Source organism: Pseudorasbora parva, chromosome 11, assembly GCF_024679245.1.
Source record: "Pseudorasbora parva isolate DD20220531a chromosome 11, ASM2467924v1, whole genome shotgun sequence".
NCBI lineage: Eukaryota > Metazoa > Chordata > Actinopteri > Cypriniformes > Gobionidae > Pseudorasbora > Pseudorasbora parva.
Genome location: NC_090182.1, coordinates 38,919,626 through 38,940,130, shown reverse-complemented (window position 1 = coordinate 38,940,130; position 20,505 = coordinate 38,919,626). Strand labels below are relative to the sequence as shown.

Sequence of the window (20,505 nt, the reverse complement as noted above, 5' to 3'; positions counted from 1 at the left end):
GGCTTCCACAAAATATAAAGCAGCACAACTGTTTATACACTGATAATAATTAAGAAATGTTTCATGGGCAACAAAACAGCATATAATTTACGAAGGATCATGTGACTAAACACTGAAGTAATGATGCATCACAGCAATAAATTACATTATATAATGTAGAGATTCTTTCAAAAACATTAAAAAGTCTTACCGACCAAAGCGGTATTTGAACAGTACTGTTAGCATATAGTTTTCTTACATACTTTACCATGTTAATTTGAACCTAATTTTACATTTATGCAGTTGGCACAGACTGTTACAGATGATAGTGCTGTAATATTTACATCGCTCCATATGATCGAAAATCTAATGACAGAAACAGCCAGAACAAATTTGACTAAATTCTTTTAAAAGACATTTAGACATAGTCATGAATATTTAAACTCGAATACAACCCCCCTCCGTTCAACTCTTGTCAATTCCCTTCAACACTTTTCTCTTCCTCAAGTTTCCTTAGGCATCTCCTGCAGAGCACTGTTTCTTTTCTTTACAAAGCTCTCTGAATTCCAGCCCACATCTGGAACGCATCTTCTGAGGCAGCGCTCTACCCCACACTCTAATTAAGGCCATGTATGCCAAACTGTAAATAACCCAAGAAATGATACCCCTCGGCTTAGAGGCCTGAAAAGCAGGACGTGTGGATTGATGTTTCGAAATAACTTATAAGATGAATATATAAGTTCCTTTCACAATACGAAGTCTATCCTCTCCTGGGAAAGAACTTCTAAAACAAAGCCATGAGCAGGCCAAGCTCTCCATGTGTCCGCTAAGTCCTTTACCCTTACAATAAAAAAGTATCCAGCTGGGTCCACACAGCTTGACCAATGAACACAGCCCATTCAGCTGCTCTTTTCCTCGATCTGTGACCAGTAAACTTTGTATCCACTTGTTTTCCAGGCTCTTTAAAACTCGGTGTGTGGCGTTTTTGGGGGGAGGCTTCCAAATGGAGCATCTTAATTGTTTAATGAGATGATAATAATGAAATAATTTCACCCTGGGTTTTACGATGCTTTTGTTTTCAAAGTATCTTGCAGACACAACAGGACAATATTAACACGGCTCATCATCAAAAGATGCTTTACAGGACAACAGGCTCTCTTAACACATGCTCGAACGGGTTTAATTAACTTATAAAACAACTGTTCAGCTATTTGCCTCCATACACAACTCATATGAAATACAGTTAACATACATAAGTTAATGAGTGTCAATTACTATACAGATGTTGTGTGAAGCATGGTCTCTTGGTTTTCTTGTTTTATTACAGATTATTATGGAAGCTTGACCGTTGTAACTGTGAATTTATCTCACAATTCTGACTTTATAGAATTTATAGATATAAATAACTTGGGGAGTAACGGTACACAAACGGTACTTACCTTGGTTTTGAAGTCATGGGTCGGTACCTACGGGTTCGGTACAGCAGTTTTACGAAATTGCTATTTATTTATTTTTATTCAACAGTGGTTTACTGAAAAAAATGTGTCCTTAAAGGGTTAGTTCACCCAAAAATATATATACATAGAGAGATTCGACAATTCTGATTCGATTGTCTAAATCCTTAGTCAAGGACAGCCCTAATATTTTTACAGGTATTATTTATGCTCTAACAGCAACATTACACACTAAATAAAGTTTGAAAGATGGAATCACAAAGAATGGGACCTTTAATGACATAATTGTCTTTTTTGGGTGAACTAACCCACCCAAAACTTCTAAGGGTGCATTTACATTTGTAGTTCGGTTAATTTGGTCTGGACCAAAAAACAAAAACAAAACATATAGTCCTGGTCCTCTTAGCATTCACACTGACATTTTTACAGGGAACCTAAAGTTACCTAACCAAATGCATAGGGAGACGGTCACAACCTGATTGGTCGGCTTTTATGACGTAGGAGCTTGCTTAATGAACATTCAAACCAATGCTGTGTGCTGGATTAAACACAATCATTTTAAGTGTGTATTATTTTTACTAACTGAAAACTCACAAAGAGCTCATAAAATGTTCAAAACATTCAAAACAGCACCAGGATTTCCTCTGTTGTATGCAAATATGAAGATCTGCTGTAAAAGAAATGGCAGTTCCGTTGTCTGTACAAACTAATGGGCAACACGGGTCCTTTGATGAGAAGAACCAGGTATGCTTTTTGTGCGTTTCTTTTAGCATTTTCGAAACATGTTTTGGTTCGTTTACTTGGTGTCTTTGGTCCATGTTGCGTTCATATATCAATCAAACAGCACCAGAATTCGGTTGGAAGCGGACCAAGTAGAGCTGCAACTAACGATTATTTTTTCTGTCGACTAATCTAACGATTATTTTTTCGATTAGTCGACTAATCTAACGATTCATTTTTTTACCCTTTGAAATTTTTCAAAATTCTGTGGCACCCCCTCACATAAGTTACGCTTGAGGTGTAACAGTACAGACTGCTCACAGTTCACTTTGTATCGCGGTTTTAGGTTCACGTTTCAGTGCAGTTCGGTATTTGCTATGTTCAGGGGAAAAAGGACTACTGTCAAATGAAAATAAAGAAAATAAGAACAGATAACTTAAATAGAAGCAGCAGCACAAATAAATACTATTGAGCAAAGATGAGAATAAAATAAACAATGCTTTTCAGGTAGGTCTAACATTAGTTTTTAGGTAGAGAAATGGAATGAAGTAATCAAAAGTCAAATAACCACACATTTAACTGTTTAAAATTAAAAAAAATAATCCTTATTAAACTTACAAAAGCTATTCAGTCAGGAGCAGTGAGTGATGTCTTTATCTTTTGTTTGACATTAAACAGACAGCAGTGAAGGCTACTGCCCCTTTAAGACCCACGGATAGTCGTCGTATTTTCTGTATAAAGTTCACTTAAGGCATAGAGTAGGCTTTGACATTTTGACATACTTTTTGTGAGTTTGTCCGTTTAAGCACAGGATTTGAAAGATAACTCAATATTTGCACGCTTTGGGATGAGTGCACACAGACAGATCTTCTCATTCGCGTCTTCTGGCTACACGGGGTTGATGACGGTGAAAATGACTGCTCATATTCGGACGTACAGCAGCACTCGTATGCGTTTTATAAAGTTTACAAAGAGAGACCGTTTTGCCCACGTTTTTCTTTTATTATCGCTGTTGTTGTAGTGTATACCTGAGGAGTCAGCACGTATCCATCGACAGAAACATACATACAGCATTATTTTCAAGTTACAACCCATATTAAAGATGCGTCATCAGATGTGAGATGAACCGCGGTGTAAGTGCGTTCCCGCAACTTTTGCTCGGGATCCCGGTTGGGAAACACTGGTCTGTATTGATTGACACCGCGCTGGTTTGTTTAGAATTATAATGAGCGCCGTGACCGTGTGCTGCCGCGTGATGAAGGCGTGTCGCAACTCTGTTATTCAACTGCTCTGGTTTTAAAAGCTATGTCACACTAAATGCGCCACAATGTGTGAACATGTCACAGCAGCGCAGAGCGAACGCACAGAGTAACGTCATAGCATAATTTTAAACACACTTAAATGTATCTAATATGATAAACAGAGCTGCTTTACCTTATAATCACGACCGGAAAAAGAGGAAGTGCGCACGCCCGGCGACTGTGTCCCCTCCCGAAATAATAAAATTCCTGGAACTCGCGAGCAGTGTGTTCGTATAACAATCGCTCCAGCGGCCGTGCTCAGCTCCACAACACTCGGTCCTGCTCTGCTTCACACTACAGTGACGTTTATAACTGCATCTATGAACGTGATTTCTGCCCGAGTCCTATTTTCCACCGGCTGTGAGGTGAAGACCACATGTCCCAAGATACTGCGCTCAAACTTGGCGTCATCAAACTATGCCTTTGTTTAGAATAATCGCCCTCCAGTGGACGGAAAGTTGCATAGTGCACCTTTAAACAGTTGCGGCTATACAGTGATCAGTCACGACACATTAAAGAGCGTCAAAATGGCATTTATCGTTTGAATTTCATGATAAAATGGACTGAAGCGTGTTCCGCACTTAAAACAAGCCGATTGATTGTATTCGGAGCTGTTTAGAACGCATGCACTGAACCGCAAGCCCTGTACCGAAATGGGTCGGTGCGAATACATGTACTGTTACACCCCTATAACAATAATAATGCCTGGTTTCACAGACAGGGCTTAGATTAAGCAACGATTTGGCATTAGTTAAATTAAGACATTTAATGTGCTTTAAAAATATATATATTCCTGTGAAAATAAGTTATTTATGCTTAACAAAGCTTGAATGTTATGTAACTCTACACCCTTGGTTCATTTGGATCCATGAATATGCAAAAATATCCCCCCTCACTCACACTAGATCAGAGATCCACTCGATCAACTTAAATGCTGCACAGTGGCAAGTGGAAATATTGGTTTAATTCAGTCATGTTTGAACCAGAAACTGATTCAGAAAAAGTGGAAGACTGAATTGTACAGGCTCATACAAGTTAATTTATAGAATGGTGATGCATTTGATGTATTGCTCTCTACAACATCGGACACATAACGGTAATTAATACGATTAGCCTTTGGTTACGCTAATGTGTTACTAATGTTACACAAATGCTCCCGTTTGCCATCTCAGTCTGCCTTCTGAAAATCAGCATCCTTAGAAATGCTTTGAACATCATAGAACGCCACTGGAGGAAGCATACATAATTAACCCGCTATATTGCTGAATCTATCCGATTCATCATATCAACAGAAAAATATAACAGGATAACTTCAGAGAATAGTTAATGATATGCTAGAACCCGCACCCCTCATGACGTGATTGGTTACAAGGCAGTTTGTGACATCAGAAACAGCAGCGATTTCAAACCGTCTTTAAGGAGAAAATACTCAGCAATCCTGTTGACTGATGAATTTACACATGGTTTGTGTTAAAGCATATTAAAAACACCACATACATAGATATAAACAACATTTTCTGTGAACACCGTGCACATATCTTGCAATTCAGACCATTTTTAACTAAACTAACTAAACTAATTTTTTTCTCATAATTGTGAGCTCATATTTTATAACAATTTCCACATTAGTTCTTGCAATCGCAATCCGGAGAAAAAAAAAAAAGTCTGAATTTTGAGATAAGTTGCAGTTACCTTTTTAAAAAGTTATATTCCATTGCAAAAACAAGTTTCTTTGTTGGCTTTTGTATGTTCTGTAACTGATCACCATATCTTTTCAAACGTTCCACCCTCTAAAATTCTCCAAATTCTCCAAATGCTAGTTGCACACAGCCTGACATCAAATGAGAGACATGATTCTGAGACTCTTTTTTTAATGATGAGTCTGTACTACACACACACACACACACACACACACACACACACACACACACACACACACACACACACACACACACTGAACTGAGAGCAAAAGGAGGGCTATTTGATCTCTGAGCAGCAGGGTGAGGATGCCAGATCAGGCGCCACAGACAATGTTAACATGGTTACCACAGACACAGCTAAAATACAAATGTTTTTCCTATAAAGAGTATGAAAACCTGCAAATCAGTATGTAGAATGTATTTCTCTTTTTTTTGCCTTTTAACTTGGTGGCTAGATCGTGTTGTCAGTCACATTTTCATTTTCATACACACACACACACACACACACACACACACACACACACACACACACACACACACACACACACACACACACACACACACACACACACACACACACACACACGCTGTCAAATCGATTAATCATGATTAGTTGAATCCAAAATAAAAGTTTGTGTTTATATAATGTGTGTGTACTGTCACTGTCTATAAATATTGTGTATATAAACACACACATGCATATATTTAAGTTTTATATATATATATATATATATATATATATATATATATATATATATATATATATATATATATATATATATATATATATACACACATATACACACACACACACACACACACACAGCATGCAAATGTTTATTAAATATATGAAGTGTGTGTGTGTGTGTGTGTGTGTGTGTGTGTGTGTGTGTGTGTGCGTATGTATACTATACATATATATATATATATATATATATATATATATATATATATATATATATATATATATATATATATATATATATATATATCCATTGTGTGTTTTTCTTATATATCCCTAAAACAACTGTAGTCTGGTAATTTGTGGCTCAGAAGTCTTTTTAAAACATGAAAACAATGATATTACAGTACACAAATATGACAATGTTAAACTAAAAAAGGTAGCCTACTTACAGGACAAAATATCGGAATTTCCAGGTTGTTGCATATATTAAAATATATATATTATTTGAGGCGTTGTGACAGCTTGCTGCACTGAATATTTACGTTGTTAGACCACTTTTACATTTCCTTAAGTTATTTGTTTTACAAAAGACATAACAAGCGAGCATTCAAAGTGCGGTTCTATTATAAACCAGTGAAGAAGATAACATGTCATTGGTTATAATTCACTGAAGAAAAAAAAAGTTCGCATAGCATTACTCACTGGACTAGCGGAAAGTGATGGAGATGTTTGCTTCCCAAACTTCCCAAACAGCAGCTTTGTCCAGCGTAGTGAGCTCAAACCCGCCAGAAAGCCTCAATTAATCCAAATTATCTTGTTATTGCTTTAAAGCAGACATGTACATACGAAACGAAGAAATCCTAGAGGTATTTAGCCATCCTTAAACGAGCGAAACTACAGGGATTTGTACTAAAACACATTCAGTGACGTGAGTGAGAGCAGGATGAGGCTCAACATCGCCCTCTCGTGTGGAGAACAAGTTCCAAGACTAGTTTGCAGACATTTCCAAGATCAATGAAGATTATGAGGTGTGGACTTAGAAATAATGTTTTGGTAAATAATAAACACATGAATTGAGTAAATAAATGACTTTTATTTTATTAATGAGAAATGTAGGTCTACTCATTCTGAAAACGGTCCACGCTAAATCAGCATTCTAATATCAAAATATTAGGTTTGATATTAAAAATGAGGACTTCATCTAATTTTGATTTTTAATCTTGAGTTATTGTGCTCATTTCAGAAATATAAGGGGTTTACAGGTTAATAACTGTTCTTCAGTAACCCTTGCTATTGTACCACTGGGCTCGGGCCACAACATCATTGGCGTAATCGTCTCCTGTGGTGCCCACGTCCATGTGCTCGTATGTACGGACGTTCTTCACGCCTGCGTTGTAGGCTGATATTCCCCCTGGAATAAATATTATATTACAACAACTGAGACATGAAGTTGTTTCATAGCACAAATACATCACAGAGACGGCTGTTTAATCAATGTCTGCATTACATCTGCAAGAGTGTTTGCTCATCGGACTTTTCCTGTTCTATGTTAAATAGATATTTGGAAAATGTCTTTAAGATGTTTATGATTTATTGTGTATGTAAAACTGCTTTTTCTAAAACGCTTATCAGATGTTTTCCAGATTAAGTGTTCTTTGGCCGACAACTTAGAGATGTTGTTCCTGTGCTATCTGCATTTATTTATCTTTTTTTATGGTGCTGAGAGTAAATATAGCCTACCTTTAAAGCATTGTTCTTGAGTCCACTTAGGAAAATTTTCTTTAATTTTTTTAATGAAGCCAATGAGTATCTCAGTTGCTTGTGCGACGTGTTCCTCACTGTCCCATCCACCCACTGGAGTGTGGTGGCGTTTGTCAACCTGAAAAAAACACCATCAGAGAAGAGAACAATTAGAAAGGTTCAGAAAGGCTTTAGCATCCTCTGCTTATATATCTGTTTCCTTTTTGATGTCATAATATTTAATATTTTATTAGCTTTCTCAGATGACTACTGTATTATATTTCAAAATAGATTTATTCCCCTAACCAACCTGCATCAGGCCAAAGCCATTGCCATGGTCGCCCCAGCCATCCTTCAGAGCCGCTCCGGCTCTGGACTCTCTGGATATGATGGCGGCAATCACAGCCGGCTCCATCTTCTTTGCTTTGCCAACTTTATTGATTATGCTCTTGTATTTCTCCATCCGGGCCAGGTCATGCTCAGCCAGTTTTTTGGAGGCTTCAACACCTATAACAAGTTTAAATCAATGTTAAAATAAACTAATATTTGGCAACTATAAAAGTCAGATATAAGTTGCATGCAGTCATGAATTCTCACCCTTTACAGTTAATTTGTCTTGTCTTGCTGTCTTCTCTGATGCGCCGGTGGTGTCTATTTTCATGATGTCTCCATAAATGCATGCTAGAAACCACATCAAAAATATTACCTGAAGCCCTTTCAGTCATTAAACAATTATATTGTATACACAGTACATTTATGCAATGCTACACAATCACAAAAATGTCCTCATAATTCAGACAATACCATATAAAAACACTCAGCAGCTGATAACTTACCCATGATTTATCACTGTCCGTTTAGTCCTGTCACAAAATCAGACCGCTGCAGTTCAGTAATATATGAGGGGTTGCTCTTTTTCTGCAGATGTTTCACTGATGTGTGGAGAAATGTAAGGTTACAAAATTTGCAACTGTGAATGTTGCAACTGTGAATGTTTTTTGTCTAAGCACACCCAAGCTCAGTGAATCATAAGTGGGCAGATTCATCAGGTGGAGGCTTCATACACCTTAAAATGTTTTATTTGATGACAAGTAAAATCCCTAAGTTTGCTGAGAAGGAAGTGATAAGAAATAAAAAGTTGTGGGAATTTTTTTTTCTTTCTGGAAATGTTGGAACTCGCTGGTTCCAACAAAAAAGCATTTTTGTAATATTAGGCAGCAAGTGAAAATGTTGTTCTCAAAGTTGATGTTAGAAGCAGGAAAAATGGGCAAGCGTGAGGATTTGAGCGAGTTTGACAATGGCCAAATTGTGATGCTAGACGACTGGGTCAGAGCCAGAGCCCAAGCCTTCATGGGGCCCTAAGCAGAATTTTATTTGGGGGCCCCTCGGTACCGATTGACTATTGTCAATTTCTGATAATAATCGCATACCCATTATCAATTTTATTAGTTGTAGCTGTGTTGCTCATCATGTCTGTCTGTCATGTTTTTACCCATATACGGTTTTTAATTGTAAAAGTAGCAAACCCACAAGAGTGCTCAGGTGTGCACTTTAATATTCAAAGTTTCAGTTCAGACTGGGAATTGTACGATTTAACCTTTTTTTTTTTTTTTTTTTTTTTTTTTTTTAAAGAAGTCTCATGCTAAATATGCTCACAGTTTCTTTACTCCAGATGAATAGAAAGTTCAAAAGAACAGGATTTATCTAAAATAGAAAGCTTTCAAAGAATCATAAAAAAGATGTTTCACAACTGTTTTCAACATGATATTAAAAAATAAATGTTTCTTGAGCAGCAAATCATCATGAGAATAATCTGTGAAGGATCATGTGACAGTGAAGACTGGTGTAATGATGTTGAAAATTCAGCTTTGATCAGAGTAACACATTACAATTGACTTGATATTCATATCACATATGAATATCATATATATATATATATATATATATATATATATATATATATATAGAGAGAGAGAGAGAGAGAGAGAGAGAGAGAGAGAGAGAGAGAGAGAGAGAGAGAGAGAGAGAGAGAGCGAGCGAGCGAGCGAGAGAGAGAGAAATAGAAAACAGCTATTTTAAATTGCAATAATATTTCACAATATAACTGTTTTCACTGTAGTTTTTATCAAATAAATGCAGCCTTTTGTTGAGCATAAGATAATTCTTTTAAAACAAGAAATGGTGGATTTCTTTCAAACATTAAGCAGAACTTTTATTTTGGCGGAAATTCACGCAGAAAAACATTAGTACTTTTATTTGTTGACAACAGCATTTTTATAAATGATTCTTATTACAAATTTGGGAAGGCTTTTTGGGAAGAAGGAATTTGCATTCCCCGCAAAAAAAGAAGATAATTTTGAGCGACTCAAACTATAGCACTTGTCTTGCAGAGAAGCATTTACTGTGAACAGAAACTGCAGCTAAGCTGTACTCCGTCCAAAACATTCAGGATGTCAAATAAGATATTTGCACTAAACCAAAGCGCATTCTCAAAATCCATCCATTCATAAAAAGGTTACCGGGCAACTGATGAGTAGCTCCGTTTCAGCGCCGTTTTCCTTTCTCGCACTGTGGACTTTGAATTCTGACGAACAAGCTACAGTCGATGGCACCGCGAGCTCGTGCAGCGCTGTCAGAATCAATCCGTGCATATATTAGAAAACGTAACATTTTGCAGTTTATTTAGTAATTGTTTTAAGGCCATTTTGCGATTTCAAACATAAAAGAACATACAGTAGCAGCAAGATGTCATTTCAAGAGCTCTTGGGGGTCCCCTGGTGGCCAAGGGGGCCCTAAGCAGCCGCTTAGTTCGCTTATTACGGCCCAAGGCGTCCCTGGTCAGAGCATCTCCAAAACTGCAGCTCTTGTGGGGTGTTCCTGGTCTGCAGTGGTCAGTCTCTATCGTAATCCAAGGAAGGAACAGTGGTGAACCGGCGACAGGGTCATGGGCGGCCAAGGCTCATTGATGCTCATGTTAAGGGAAAGCTGGTCCATGTGTTCCGATCAAACAGACAAGCTACTGTAGCTCAAATTGCTCAAGAAGTTAATGCTGGTTCTGATAGAAAGTCGTTAGAATACACAGTGCATTGCAGTGTGTTGCGTATGGAGCTGCATAGCTGTAGACCAGTCAGGGTGCCCATGCTGACCCCTGTCGACTGCCAAAAGCACCAACATGGATCATGGAGCAGTGGAAAAAGGTGGCCTGTTCTGATTAATTACATTTTCTTCTACATCATGTGGATGGCTGAGTGCGTGTGCGTCGCTTACCTGTTGAACACATGGCACCAGGATGCACTATGAGAAGAAGGCAAGCCGGAGGAGAAAGTGTGATGCCTTGGGAAATGTTCTGCTGGGAAACCTTGGGTATTGGGACCAACACAATATTAGATGGTCATAATGTTATGCTTTATCTGTGTATTAGTTGACTCAGGAGCACTGATGGATTCAGATCATAAATAACCTTTTGAAACTACACCACATGGGACCATCCTTCCAAACCTGATGGGTTCTGTGTTTTAGTTACGTTTAGGACAGATAAATAATTGGGCAACTCAGAAGTAAATGAAAAAGGAAATATATTATAGGACCCCTAACAAAGGTCACTTAATATGCAGAAATGGAAATAATATTCATTAGATTAATTTGTTACATAAAAAAGACTTACCGTGGCAGAATTTTTCTCTACCAGTGCTAGATCAGTGTGTGGGGATGCTAAGAAAATAATCGATATTCATCAGGTCAGAGTTACTTAATAAATTTTTATTTTATAAAGCAGCAATGGTATGCACCACATTCAACAGAAGTGTAGTTTTAAATTTGATTTGGCCTAAGAAAATGCATATTCAACAAAATAGATACTGTGACCACAACAACATTAACAACACAATACATAACTGTGCATACTTTACACTTAAATTAAACATTAAATGAACACCACTTCAAAATCTTTGTGATTAATGGATACACCCTAATGCAGGAAACTAATACCAGGAAAATCATTTGGAAACCATTGGTGGGGCTGTGCTTGCGATGCAAAATCCTTGTTTACACTGACTGTTCAAAAAACAATTACAGACATCATGACTCTTTCAGAAGATAAGGATCAAAAGATCCTGTCATTTACCTGTCAGCGAAGCAGGATTAAGTCAATCACAAATAATTCAAGCAATTGTTATAAATATTGCATGGTTTATTGAGGTCTTGTTTACTATATGTGTGAATGATGTCTCATTTCTTGAGCTATGTGGATCAAATCCATGTAAAATGTTTTGTGTCATTATAAAATTCAAGTTTAAATCATTTCCTGCTAGAGCGGGAAAGTTAAGAGACCATGTGACTAATCAGATAACATGTCATTTATGTGAGAGGAGGAAAAAATCATCACACCTTGAACCAAAGACAACACCTAATTGGTCAGATCTCCTCTAGGAGTTGGACAAACATCTAAGTAAAAAACAAAAACAAAAAAACATTGGGACACGAGTTAAAGGTTGGTTTTAAGGAGGCATAAGGCGGGCTAAGAAATCTAAGGTCGACCCTAAAACACCATCATGAAGAAACAAGCCAACTTATTTTTTTACTTTCTTCCTTACTTTTTTTCCCATTAAGCGTCTCGCTTTCTAAGTTAAGTTTTTGCCGCAAAGATTCAGTCAACAACTCTATTCATCCGCCAACACACCAGAATGTGATTGTCTTCCCAAGTCATCACTTCAGATGAGAAAAGACCTCCAGTGAATCAACACGCCTGGGAAATTCCTTTCAGCAAGGACACCACAGAAGGAAATTCCCATCAAAGACACAAACAACAAAATCAAGAAACGCCTCCGAATTGGTGCACTGATATAAAATGTAATAACCCTGTCTAAGAAACAATAGAAGGCTTACATTTATGATTTATGGTTCATTCATCCATAAAACAAGTCTTTCAAAATTCCCTATAAACATAATTATTAATTCCCTTTGAGCTAAATTGTTTGGGTTATACACATAATCCCGGTTCCCTGAGAGGATGGGAACGAGACATTGCATCAGAAGCTGCATCTTAAGGTTTCAACATTGTCACTGTATCATTACTTTGGACATTTGGAAACAAAACTTGCATATTCCCCATTGTAATCATGTTGTAATCAGCACTGTGGAAATCAAGTGGTGCTCACTACAGAGCCAAAATGTGTGAAGCTTAACCAAGTTAGGTTGAGAGGTAGAGTTAAGGTGTGGCTGAACCTTGAGCCTCCAATCATTAGATCCACATTGTGGAAACTGGATGTCAAGATACAGACAGAAGAAGAAACTGAAGTAGTTGAGAGCTCTGCATTTGGATTGACTTCCAGGACAAAATGTAGAATATGAGGTAATAATGAGGATATGGCAAGACTGTTCACAACAATAATGATTTGAGTGGAAAATGTCTTTATTTCATCATATCATATGCAATGAAATGTGCAGTTTAGCTCTATTAGGTTACTGATAACAAAATATACTGAAACAAAAAATAATGATTGACTGCTGGAAATTTGGCATTTTCTTAACAAGAATAAATACATTTTAAAATGTATTGCAATAGAAAACAGTTATTTTAAATGGTGATAACCTTTCAGATTGCAGTTTTTACTGTATTTTTAATCAAATAAATGCAGCTGTGTCAAAAACACTTGCACTTCTCTATTATTCCAAACTTATAGTGTATATTTAACTCATCATTCTAATACATAAACAAATGAGGTTAATACACTGTAGCTATGTTTTTAATAAATGTTAGAGTTTAACTGCTCAGTAACCGCTGATGTTCTTCAGTAACCCTTGCTTCGGAACCACTGGGCTCGGGCAACAACATCATTGGAGTAATCAAGGCCTGAAGTTATCTCATCGATTTTGTCATATTGAGCAGAGACTCTACTCACACCTTTGTTGTAGGCTGCTATTCCACCTGGAACAAACATACTATAACTGAGACATGAAACACTCACTTATGAGAACATCGTACAATTTACATATAAGTCTAAATAAAAACATTACAAATTATATTTTGGTCATTTTTGTACGAAATTAATTTTAGTTGCACCAAAGTAAAAATGATAAATTGATCAATCAATTCCTTTATCAATATTAATCTATGAAAAGCTATCAAATCTGATGTATGTTTTCTAAAACAAGTTACACATGTGGAAGTATTTTACCTTTAAAGCATTGCTCTTGAGTCCACTGGGAAAACTTTTCTTTGTTTCCTCTAATTTCTTTAATGAAGCGAATGAGAATCTCAGTAGCTTGTGTGACATGTTCCTCACTGTCCCATGTACCCACTGGCTTGTGGCCTTGGGTACTGTCAACCTAGAAGAAACCTCATATAAAGTCTATCTGTGAATTATTTTCAAGTAGATTAGATCCATTCTTTTAATTTACCTGCATGAGGCCGAAGGCTGTATGAGCAGTATTCCATCCATCCTTCAGTAAAGTTCCAACTCTAGTTTCTCTGGATATGATGGCAGCAATCACAGCCGGGTCCATCTTCTTTGCTCTGCCAACTTTGATGATCATATTCTTGTATTTCTCCAGCCTGGCCAGATCATGCTCAGCCATTTGTTTAGAGGCTTCAACCCCTAGTTTAAATGATTGTTAATACAGAGAGAGTAATAGTGCCGCATAGTGCATATTCCATTTATTGGAAAAAAAAGTCAGATATAAGTTGCATGCAGTCATGAATTCTCACCCTTTACAGTTAATTTGTCTTGTCTTGCTGTCTTCTCTGATGCACCGGTGGTGTTTATTTTCATGATGTCTCCATAAATGCATGCTAGAAACCACATCGAAAATATCACCTAAAGCCCTTGCAGTCATTAAACAATTATATTGTATACACAGTACATTTATGCAATGCTACACAATCACAAAAAGTTCCTCATAATTCAGACAATACCATATAAAAACACTCAGCAGCTGATAACTTACCCATGATTTATCACTGTCCGTTTAGTCCTGTCACAAAATCAGACCGCTGCAGTTCATTATTATATATGATCACAGAGGGAGGAGTTTATTTTGCTTCATCAGATGTTTCACTGAGGTGTGGAGAAACATTAGGTTACAAAATTTGCAACTGTTAATGTTGCAAAATTGTTAATCCTGTTTTATTAGTCTAAGCACACCTACGTGCAGTGAATCATAAGTGGGCAGATTCATCAGGTGGAGGCTTCATACACCTTAAAACTTGTGATGAACTTACTTGATGACAAGTGAAATCTCTAACTTTGCTGAGAAGGAAGTGATGAGAAATAAAAATATTTTTTTAAATATATTTTTTCTGGAAATGTTGGCACTCACACCAGTGTAAAACCATGCCCAGTGTCAACTTCCTTGATCAAAATGTACCTTGATGGTTGTAGGATTTGTTTAGTTATGGGCCATAATAAAAATGTATCAAATTTGGGAGCCGTCCTCTAGCACTTTTCAAGAATACAAAGCCAGATTAAATCATTGAATTTTTTTAGCAAAGGGTAGGCATTTAAAATTGATAAAACATAGTAATTTGTAACCGAGACTCGGACTCGGACTTGGTCTCGAGACCATATTTTAATGGTCTCAGTCTTTTCATTGACTCGGTCTTGACTCAAACATATTAGGACTCAGACTTATTTCCGAGTCCACATTTAAAATATTCATGATTATTACTGATTGAATATTTATGATTGTTAATATTTCTTTAAATTGATGTTTGACACGTCCAATGACGTGTAATTTTCTTAAAGGCCCACTGAAGTGCCTTGAAACACGCCGCATTATTCAATGTGTTGACGTGATTTCCCCTGAAACGGCTCCAGCTGTTAGCAGCAGAGGTGGGAGTAAGTCACACATGTGCAAGTCACAAGCACGTCTCAAGTCTTAACCTTCAAGTAATTTGTTGTGACAATCAAGTCAAGTCAAGTCGAATCACAGCTTTTTGTCAAGTAAGTCAAGTCATAGCTGTAGTATTCTTGTTTTTGCCACGAACCAATCACATGCCATTTGCAACGTGTGCTGTGTTCTTATTGGCTATAGCACTTGCCAGTGCAGTTTGTGTAAAGTAGCCACAGAGAGCAGTTGCGTGTTTGCTGCCCGAGAGTTAACACTCATGTCATGGACGTAAAACAAGTTTAGTGAATCCTCATTATAAACATACATTCTGCGTGCACCCAGAGCCCTTGTACACTTCTTCAATCGTAAACACAACATGGTGTCAGAGTGAACGGATTATATGCAAGGATGGAGACCGCTGGAGTTCCTATGCCCAGAATGAACTGGGAAGCAACGAATCTGCCCGAAGCATGGCGCAAGTTTCAACAGCAAGCAGAGCTGATGTTCAGTGGACCCCTGAAGAAAAAGGGTGAGGATGAGAAATGTAGCTATCTTCTACTATGGGTCGGAGAAAAGAGCCGTGACATTTTTAATACAATCGCCCGCCACACATCACAGGGCGTGGTAATGCTAAATAACAAGAAGCAGACACACTCGGTCCGTTTAAATCTAGACTAAAAACGCATCTCTTTACTATGGCATACACATAGAACACTTTTAACTTTCATTATTCAAATCAATTGACTGATTGTTAGGCTGCATTAACTAGGTCAGCTGGAAACCGGGAACACTTCCCATAACACCTGATGTACTTATTACATCATAAAAAGAGTGGCATCCACACTAACGTTAGTCTCTCTGTTTATCCCGGTTCCAGGCCGTGTCCGGATCGGATGGTGGACTTGCGCCTGGACATGACCAGCTCATCCTGGAGTGTCTGCTGAGTCCGTGTCAATTGGTGTCTCCTCTGAATTTGCCTCACCGGCACGTCATCCTCACTAAACTCGTCTCCAGCGCAATAACTCCGATCTTTCAAGAATTCATACTCTTGTGTAATCGAGGCGCCATCCTAAATAAACCCGTCTCTTGCGTGATACATTGAAATTTTGAATATTCTGATCTAATATGATTTCAGACCTGTAAGGTTGCCAGAATAATAATCGTACAGTGTGTTAATAGGCCAGAGGAGAACTGGCACCCCGACTGAGTCTGGTTTCTCCCAAGGTTTATTTTTCTCCATCATGCCCTGATGGAGTTTTGGTTCCTTGACACTGTCGCCTTTGGCTTGCTCAGTTGGGGACACTAAAATTATGATCAAAGTTATTCAACTAAATATACAAATAAAATTAATTAGGTTTCATTTAATTCTATAAACTATAATACTGATCTGCCAACATTGTCGGTATATGATAAATTTAAAAAAGCTGATGACATCACTGTTTTCTCCAGAATGACTGTACAGCCAAATCTAATTTTGTTGCAATATTGTCCTTTTTGAGGACACTGAAGCTGCTTTGAAACAATCGTCATTGTAAAAGCGCTACATGAATAAAGTTGATTGATAAATACACAAAGAAATACAGTGAAAACCTGAAACCTAGAAATGCTACCCCAGTGCACACCAAAGGATGCGTCTACTGTGGAAACAAACCTTACAGCAATTGATCTCACTGTCCTGCAAAAGGAAAAGTGTGTAAAATACGTGGTGAATTAAACCATTTTGCCAAAGTCTGTCACTCAAGCTGTGAGAAAGCTGTCCATGCAATAAGCAATGAAAGTACACACCAGGTTGAGGAGTGTGATGAGCTGTTTATTGACTCGCAGACACAGGGCAAACAGAGTTCAGACACAGACTGTAAAATAGTCAACTGAAGAGGCGAGGTTGAGAACCCATCTGACAAAGACTATAGCAAAAATGAGGGCTTAAATACACAAGGGCTAATGACAAGACAAGGGACACCTGTGAACAATGATTAACCCATAAACCAATGACAACATGACACTGGGGCTGCATCCGAAACCTGGAAAATGCTGCCTTTGGAGGACACATTTGAAGGCAGGAAGGCATCAAGCTGCATCCGAATCTAATATTTTCTTCACTTCCTGTCTCCTGAGAGACCTTCGTCTGATCGATTTTTGAAGGCAGCGTACATGTGTCCTTCGCTGCCTTTGATATCCCACAATCCTGTGCTTTCCATTCAGTGACAGTTGAGCTGGGGAAAATCCAGAAGTTGCGTTTGCGGGTCAGTTTGTGTGTAAATGTACCATTTTTACCAACATATTACACTTCTGATGTCATTTCTAGTGAGAATTCACTACTGTAGTAATGCTCACAAAATATGTGTTTAGTTCTCACCAAAGCTCTCTCTATTTAGCTGTAGATCATTACACTGTTACACTGCCTTAGAAGTCTGTCCGAAATTATTTTCATGAGATGCCTTCATGCACAAAACGCTGCCTTACAAGTCATTGTCTGATGAGGCAACGAGTCAGCAGCCTAGGTTTTCGGACGCAGCCAGGAACATGAGGCAGGAACACATGAGGGCATAGAGTCACATGACCAGGGAACACATAACAAAACCAGGAAGTGCATGACAAAAGGCTTGTTCGACTTCACCCATAGACAGTAAAAGAAATGGACAGAGCGTTTCCATAGACTTCAACGGCGGAAAGTGAGGTCAACTAGAAGCACTCACTTCCTGATGGCTGAGCGAACTGCGCAGGCTCAGACTGAGCTTGACGATGTAGATGTGACGTGAGCCTCCTGTCTGACAGCTGTAGGTCTTCTAGTAGTTGTGGAAAGTAAAATCTGAATCACGTTGTTTAAATGTTTTGTCCTGTTGCTTTTGGCTCACTATGGGCTTCTCCCCATTCTTCTACCTTGACTTTATCAGACTTTATGTCTCCACGTCCCCCCGACTGTCTCATAGACAGTAAAAGATTGCCTGCGAGCGTCTCCTCAGGTCTATACGGTAATTTCTCAACTGTGCGACAGAGTCGCGTTGGTTATGACGCAATCGTTAGCCTATTTTTACAAAAACAGCTTCTACGGGGCGATAGTGTAAGATACAAGGTAATGGAGCCTTTTATGCATTGTCGTGTTTCTTTAGAAATAAACAATGGAAAAATGGAGTCTTTAAACACCTCAGATGTAAAGTTATTCACTGTCAATGTGACTCGAAAATGAATGGGAGTCAATGGGGATGCTAACAGCAGGTAATGGCTTGGTTACCAATGGCCGCCCCTATGGGTGGAACGCTTTCCGAGTGCAAGATTACTCCCTTGACTTCACCTAGCGATGTGCAGACCGATCGGCTGCAGACTTAAAGCAGTGCATGCCGGTTAGAAATTTTGTCCGACTTGAGGCAGCGCCGACGGCATCATTAACTAAAACCATTGACAACACTTCATTGATAGTGTATGTTTATATGTTGAACTTTAATCTTGTCCAAATAGATGCTTTATTAAGCAGTACATAAAGTATTGAATGAAAATGTCATTGAAACATCTGTGTGTTTTAGAAATATTGCATTTATTTAACTTCAGCTGTGATAAAGTTTGTTAACACAGCACAAGCGTCACTCCGGGAGGTAGAAAGTGTCCGACTTCACGTTTCCGTTTGCAGCTCCTCCCCGCCTACACTCGGCTACTCTCGCCGATCGCATGCATCTAGCCGCAGCCGATGTCGAACACACCTAAAACCTGACAGTGACCATGAAAACCTAAAAATAAATTAATAAATACTGGAGATAATCTCGGTGAGAAAAATCAGACATAGGGGAGAGCAGGGCTCTCAGTTTGTGTAAATCCATTTGAGATACAGAGTATTTATTTTACCCCACATTAATTTTCCACATGTCTGGTAAAATTATGTGGTTATGTTTAATCAATGCAGTGTATTCTATTTTCTTGATTTACCCCGAAATATTGGAAGTGAAATGTGATAACATTCCGCATAAGTGGCACATTGTTACTTGACCAAATTACAGCTTAAAATGTTACCTGATATAATAAAAATAATAAAAAGACAAACCAAATATTTTGTCAATAAAATACATTAACTTTTTTATTAATTTAAAATATATATTTTTTTGAGTTTGACAACAAACACATCACAAAATACAGGGCTGTGTTACACCCCAGTTAAAAACATAAAAATAATTAAAGCTGCAAAAAGCAATAAAAGGGCCCTTGCACCTGGAAAACAGCGAATAGTGAGCAAGATGCATTTAAGCAGGTAAATAAAGGAGAAATACAGCAAAGTCATTTGATGTGCCACACTTACTCCTGCCAGCAGGTGGCACTTTGTCTATAACTGAATATTGGCATGTAGTGGTCTTCAGGACAGGACTTTTATCAAATATGAAGTTTGTGACAGATCGGACATTGTAGCTGTGTCCCAAAGTGAAGTGCCCGCACTTCGAAGGCCGCATTTGAAGTGCGATTACGTCATACCTGCACTACGAAGACTGTCCCAATGTGAAGGCTGCACCCTCTGAAGGCCGCATTTGAAGTGCGATTACGTCACAGCGGCACTACGTGGGCTGTCCCAAAGTGAAAGCTGCACCTCTGAAGCGCTCTGAAGGCCGCATCTGAAGTGCGATTGCGTCACAGCGGTGCGACGAAGGCTGCCGCAATTCATGAGCGACTTCAAAATGCGCCCTTCGGTTCTCAGGCAAAGGAAGGGTACAGCAGATGGGACCTTCCCATAACTTCGCAGCCTTCCCTATCCCAGAATTCATAGCACACTGGTGACTACAGGATTTGACTGGTCCGCATTCCCGCGGCACTCGATCAGATTCCAGTTAAAGACGGTAGCGGTCGGTAACTCAAGTGTAGCCTGGGTAGGCTACTATTGAACACAACAGCGCAAGCGCTAGAAGTAAATGAAACGTTCAACGTTAGTGCATTCACACAGTTCCCAGTTCCCTGCCCTGAGCAAGATAAACTTTAATTTCCCAATTTTTAAATGCTATTTATTTCTCAACCATTATCTCAAGAAGAGGAATCAGTCCATTATCACCCTTTTCGCTGTTTCTTTTTTCCCCCATACACTTTCTTTAAATAGCCTTCAAAATATAATCTGCGCGGCGCTGTAT

General features: G+C 38.3%; 3 protein-coding genes across 4 annotated transcripts in view; all 3 read right to left on the bottom strand.

The window, feature by feature from the left end:
* The window catches only part of zgc:66433 (uncharacterized protein LOC321250 homolog), a 67,018-nt gene extending 60,255 nt beyond the window's left edge, over positions 1 to 6,763 (bottom strand). For both annotated transcript variants that reach the window (XM_067457890.1, XM_067457892.1), the window contains exon 1: positions 6,542 to 6,763. The gene's annotated coding sequence lies outside the window, so the exon portion shown is untranslated. The remainder of the gene's footprint in view (positions 1 to 6,541) is intronic.
* Positions 6,764 to 6,919: 156 nt separating this feature from the next.
* Positions 6,920 to 8,273, bottom strand: LOC137093153 (lysozyme g-like). Its single transcript, XM_067457895.1, has 4 exons — positions 8,177 to 8,273; positions 7,890 to 8,086; positions 7,580 to 7,718; positions 6,920 to 7,250 (listed from the first exon to the last, which is right to left on the bottom strand). Exons 1-4 carry the CDS (start codon positions 8,271 to 8,273, stop codon positions 7,117 to 7,119), a joined length of 567 nt encoding a protein of 188 aa, XP_067313996.1. The 3' UTR covers positions 6,920 to 7,116.
* Positions 8,274 to 12,971: 4,698 nt separating this feature from the next.
* On the bottom strand, positions 12,972 to 14,367 carry LOC137092407 (lysozyme g-like). Its single transcript, XM_067456658.1, has 4 exons — positions 14,286 to 14,367; positions 13,979 to 14,175; positions 13,756 to 13,906; positions 12,972 to 13,505 (listed from the first exon to the last, which is right to left on the bottom strand). Exons 1-4 carry the CDS (start codon positions 14,347 to 14,349, stop codon positions 13,369 to 13,371), a joined length of 549 nt encoding a protein of 182 aa, XP_067312759.1. The 5' UTR covers positions 14,350 to 14,367; the 3' UTR covers positions 12,972 to 13,368.
* Positions 14,368 to 20,505: the final 6,138 nt, after the last annotated feature.

Coding starts and splice junctions, on each gene's coding strand:
- LOC137093153 (XM_067457895.1), bottom strand. CDS start 8,273: ATGTGGTTTCTAGCATGCATTTATGGAGACATCATGAAAATAGACACC. Junction 8,087..8,176: donor AGACAAATTAACTGTAAAGG/GTGAGAATTCAT, acceptor AACTTGTTATAG/GTGTTGAAGCCTCCAAAAAA. Junction 7,719..7,889: donor ATGGCTTTGGCCTGATGCAG/GTTGGTTAGGGG, acceptor TGTTTTTTTCAG/GTTGACAAACGCCACCACAC.
- LOC137092407 (XM_067456658.1), bottom strand. CDS start 14,349: ATGAAAATAAACACCACCGGTGCATCAGAGAAGACAGCAAGACAAGAC. Junction 14,176..14,285: donor AGACAAATTAACTGTAAAGG/GTGAGAATTCAT, acceptor CATTTAAACTAG/GGGTTGAAGCCTCTAAACAA. Junction 13,907..13,978: donor CAGCCTTCGGCCTCATGCAG/GTAAATTAAAAG, acceptor GGTTTCTTCTAG/GTTGACAGTACCCAAGGCCA.